This window comes from Cryptomeria japonica, chromosome 7 (genome assembly GCF_030272615.1).
Source record: "Cryptomeria japonica chromosome 7, Sugi_1.0, whole genome shotgun sequence".
Classification (NCBI taxonomy): Eukaryota; Viridiplantae; Streptophyta; class Pinopsida; order Cupressales; family Cupressaceae; genus Cryptomeria; species Cryptomeria japonica.
Window position 1 is genome coordinate 675,073,264 of NC_081411.1, and position 4,350 is coordinate 675,077,613.

The 4,350-nt window shown below is 34.7% G+C and overlaps 1 protein-coding gene across 1 annotated transcript; it reads right to left on the minus strand.

Annotated features, from left to right (window-relative positions):
* Positions 1–501: 501 nt before the first annotated feature.
* Positions 502–4,139, minus strand: LOC131856235 (receptor-like protein 7). Its single transcript, XM_059207684.1, has 3 exons — positions 4,039–4,139; positions 3,573–3,941; positions 502–3,482 (listed from the first exon to the last, which is right to left on the minus strand). Exons 2-3 carry the CDS (start codon positions 3,916–3,918, stop codon positions 523–525), a joined length of 3,306 nt encoding a protein of 1,101 aa, XP_059063667.1. The 5' UTR covers positions 3,919–3,941; positions 4,039–4,139; the 3' UTR covers positions 502–522.
* Between the last annotated feature and the right edge of the window lie 211 nt (positions 4,140–4,350).

Here is a 4,350-nt window from a genome sequence, read left to right on the forward strand (position 1 = left end):
CTGAGCTTTAAGACACATACAACATATGGTTTTGTTGTATTAAGTCAAATTTCATCCTCGTCAACACATGTATTTGTGAATAACACAAGAAATTGAATCAAAATCATTAATAATTCACTCTATGATCGAATACATTCTAGGTGTCATCCAACATTTTATTTGAGTTAAATAAAAAATTACAATCAAAGCCTATTCCTGAAAAATGCTAAAATCATTTTTTTGTGCTTCTATTTCACATACAAATAAGTAATATCTTCAATTTTTAAGTTAAAATATTGTAATATTTCAAACATAAAAGTGTACTTTGTATTTTATTGATATACTATTTATAAAATTATAATATTTAATTAATGAATTAACTTAATATTTATTTATTCTTGTGAAAGAATTCAAATACTTTTAATACTTGTTTCATAAATTTGAAAAGAAAGACATCAAATTTGTCTAGTTATAATGAAATTACAAGGCAATCTCATTATCATGAGAAGTATTTGAGGATAATGATTTTACAATTTTTCACTATTATCTATTTGTCAATCTACTCAATAAACTAATTGCCATCTCATCTAATACATGAATGAATCTTCTCCTCCAATTCCTTTTTGTAGCCAAGATTCCAAACACTCCCCAAAATCCAATAGAAACACTTACCATCCACTCTACATACCAATGCCATGGAATTCCTTCTCCTTCATCATCTTCTTTCTTAAGAAGAGGAGTTGGTATGCTAGGATTTGACCTCTCTCCACATCTACATGATTGGTTGTTAACTGGGAATCCACAAAGATCATGGTTCCCACTAAAATAAGTAGAATTGAATGTATTAAATTGTCTTCCTTCTGGTATTTTTCCACAAAGCCTGTTGTTAGATACAATGAAAAAACTCAGAAAGGAAACTTGTAGCATTTCATTTGGAATCCTTCCATGCAGTTTATTGTTTGAGAGATCAAGTGATTCTAACTCTGTAAGTAATCCAAAGCTTCTTGGAATCTCTCCTGTAAGACCATTATCTGATAAGTTCAATGTGTGGAGACTTTTAAGATTCCCAATTACTGAAGGAATATCACCTGTTAGATTATTTACAGATAGATCAATGCAAGTTATAAGTAGCATCACTGAACTGACATACACCATTTCTAATCCTTTGTTGAACACTTGGATCTCTTCTTTGTAATAATAGGAGGTACCATCATTGTCATGTGAGCTTCCCAGTGTAGAATTCCTCATACTTTTCAATGCTGCTAATTGTGGTGGGATATAACCAATCAAACCATTCTGTGAAATGTCTAAAACATGGAGGCTTGACAAATTGCTCAATTGATGTGGAATGTGCCCTTCAAATTTATTTGACCTCAAAACAAGTATCATCAATTCAGAGAACTGGCCTAACCAAGATGGTATGTTCCCAGAAAAGAGATTGTTAGCCAAATCTAAAATTTGCAAGCTAGAACAATTTTTAAGGCTTGATGGCAAGTTTCCCTTCAACATATTGCCATCAAGATGAAGTGAACTGAGTTCACTTAACATTCCCATATGATATGGTATCTCTCCCATTAAACCAGTATTTGCTAGGTTTAATCTTGTTAAACTAGAGCAATTAGTTATGCTCGATGGTATTTTACCAAACAATTTGTTGTTTGAGAGATCTAAAACCTCCAAAGATTGCAGAAGACCAACTGAAGAAGGTATATCACCACTTAGATCATTTGCTGAAAATGACAAAAACTGAATTGCTGGTAGAAGATTGCCAATATCCATTGAAATAAATCCTGTGAATCTATTCTGAGACAAGTCCAATAGTTGCATGTTTGATGTTGGTACTGAAGAAAAAGGAAGAGCACCTTGTAACATATTACTATGTAAGTCGATAGTCCAAAGATCTCTTCTAATCAAATTGGAGGGAACATGACCTTGCAAGTTATTGTATGACAAGTTAAGACTTTGCAAATAAGGAAGCATCCCTAACCAATCTGGAATATTTCCAAATAGACTATTATTGGAGAGATCCAACTCAAACAATCTATACTGTGTGGAAAGGAATGGTGGAACAATACCCCCAATATTACATGAAGCTAAGTATAGCTCATCAAAGTAAATTGTGGGCACCCAATCTGGTTTGATGATGACAGTCAACTCATTGTAGGATAGATCAAGTGAATTAAGCCTAGTCAAATTTTCAAAAACATTGAGAAAAAGATTTCCTTGAAGATTGTTTAAAGATAGATAAATACTTGAAATACTAGTAAGACTTCCAAATGAAATAGGAATGCTACCATTTAGTTGATTGTCGCTAAGCCCAAGAAAATATAGAGATGATAGTTCCCCTAGCTGGAAGGGTATATTACCACTCAATAAATTGGAGTCGAGATATAAATACTTCAAAGAGGAAAGTTTTCCCAATTCAGAAGGTATATTTCCACTCAATAAATTGTAGTCGAGATATAAAGACTCCAAAGAGGAAAGTTTTCCCAATTCGGAAGGTATATTTCCACTCAAGAAATTTAAGGAGAGGTCTAATTCCACCAAAGAGGAAAGATTGCCCAACTCAGAAGGTATATTTCCAGTTAAACAATTGGAAGAAAGATATAAATAAGTCAAAGATTGAATTTTACCAAGTGATGGTGGAATCTCTCCATTCAACGAATTGTCATAAAGAACCAAGGTTTGCAAGATAGAAAGATTACCAATAGAAGAAGGAATTGGGCCTTCCCTATTCTTCATATCTCTCAAACTAAGATAAATGAGAGAAGAAATATTTGCAATACAAGGTGGCATACTTCCTTTCATATTAGACCCTGAAAGAAAAAGGACATTGAGTTGAGACCATTCCCCACATAATATTTGACTTAGGTTTCCACTAATTAAGTTTTCTCCCCCTAATATAAACTCTTTTAGAGTAGGCAGACGAGAGAGACTCAAGGGAAACGAACCACTTAATAATGGACACTCATGCAACCAAAGAGAAACCAAAGTAGTCAAATTTCCTAACCACAAAGGTACCGGCCCTTCAAAGTTATTGTGACCCAAGTGGAGGTGGGTGAGGAATGAGAGGTTTTGGATAGCATTGGGAATGTGTCCTGAAAGCATGCATTCTAAAAGGTGCAGTTGTTGGAGATTGTAGAGATGAGAAAGGGATGCTTCCAATTGCTTTCCTGTCATATTCAGCACCACTCCACTAAGAGACAAGTATTTTAATTTTTGCAGTTTTTCTGTCCACACTAAACTAGGGCTGTGCACTTCTGTTCCAACAAATTCTGTTCCAACAAATTCTGTTCCAAAATTATGCACCTCTAAAACAGATAGGTCCAAAAATTCCAGCTGAGAGAGATTCCCCAATTGGTAGGGAATTGTACCATTGAACCCGGCCCTGGACAAGTTGAGATAAGCTAAATTGTGCAAGGAGGCAAATTGCTTTGGTATTTCACCTTCAAAATAGTTCCAACTCAAATCTAGATGTCTCAATTCTTGCAAGGCAAATAGACCTACATGGTAAACGAAAACAAAAACTACTCAAATTACTGTAAAGGGAAAGCTTACATCAGAAAACATGAAAGATTGCTTCGTAAAAGTACCTTTGGGTAGAACACCACTCAAGGAATTGAAGCTTAGATCTAAATGCTGCAGCCGCTTTAATTGGAACAAATCTGTACGAAGCGTGCTATTTCTCTCATCAGACCAAAGATCACTGGAATAATGAAGTTTGACAACATTTGAGGTGTGGGAGCTACATTCCACTCCCCTCCATTCGCAGCAATTAAAGCCCTGCCATGAATGCAATAAAAATGCAGGATCCAATTTATTCATGAAAGAAAGAAGAGCATCTCTTTCATGATGCAGGCATGTGATATTGCAGCTTATCATATGAAAACAGCTTGCGAATGCAATTAAGCAGCATATGACAGAGGAGGACCGATCCATGGCAAGAATTCAGATTATTTCACCTGCAACAACAACAACAATTTTGATTAGAGATTAAAATAATAACAAGAATTGGCTGATATTAATTGAAAAATAACACAGAGAAATGCAGATAGCTACCAGGAGTTTAGTGCATAGATTGAGTAATGGAAAGTGTGAGAAGTGTGAGTAAGGAGGAAGGGAAAGTGAGGTTAAATAAGGAAAGAGCTGCTTACTTCGTGTCCAGCACGGGAGGAAATGAGTGAAGCAGAACAAGTCAAATGACGGGGAAGACGGGAAAGAAGGCCCACTCAAGTCAAATGAGAGATTGAAAAATTAATAGATAAGTTTTACTTTACATTTGTAAGAATTCTTGTTTACAAGGCATACTATATATGATAGAATTAAAAAGTAAGTTACTTTTTTCAACTTATTATTTCAGGAAGTGTATAT

What these genes read in the sequence shown, in the direction of transcription:
- LOC131856235 (XM_059207684.1), bottom strand. Translation starts at nt 3,918, where the DNA reads ATGGATCGGTCCTCCTCTGTCATATGCTGCTTAATTGCATTCGCAAGC. An exon ending in GAGTGGTGTTCTACCCAAAG is followed by an intron (nt 3,483 to 3,572) that starts GTACTTTTACGA and finishes TTTACCATGTAG; the next exon opens with GTCTATTTGCCTTGCAAGAA.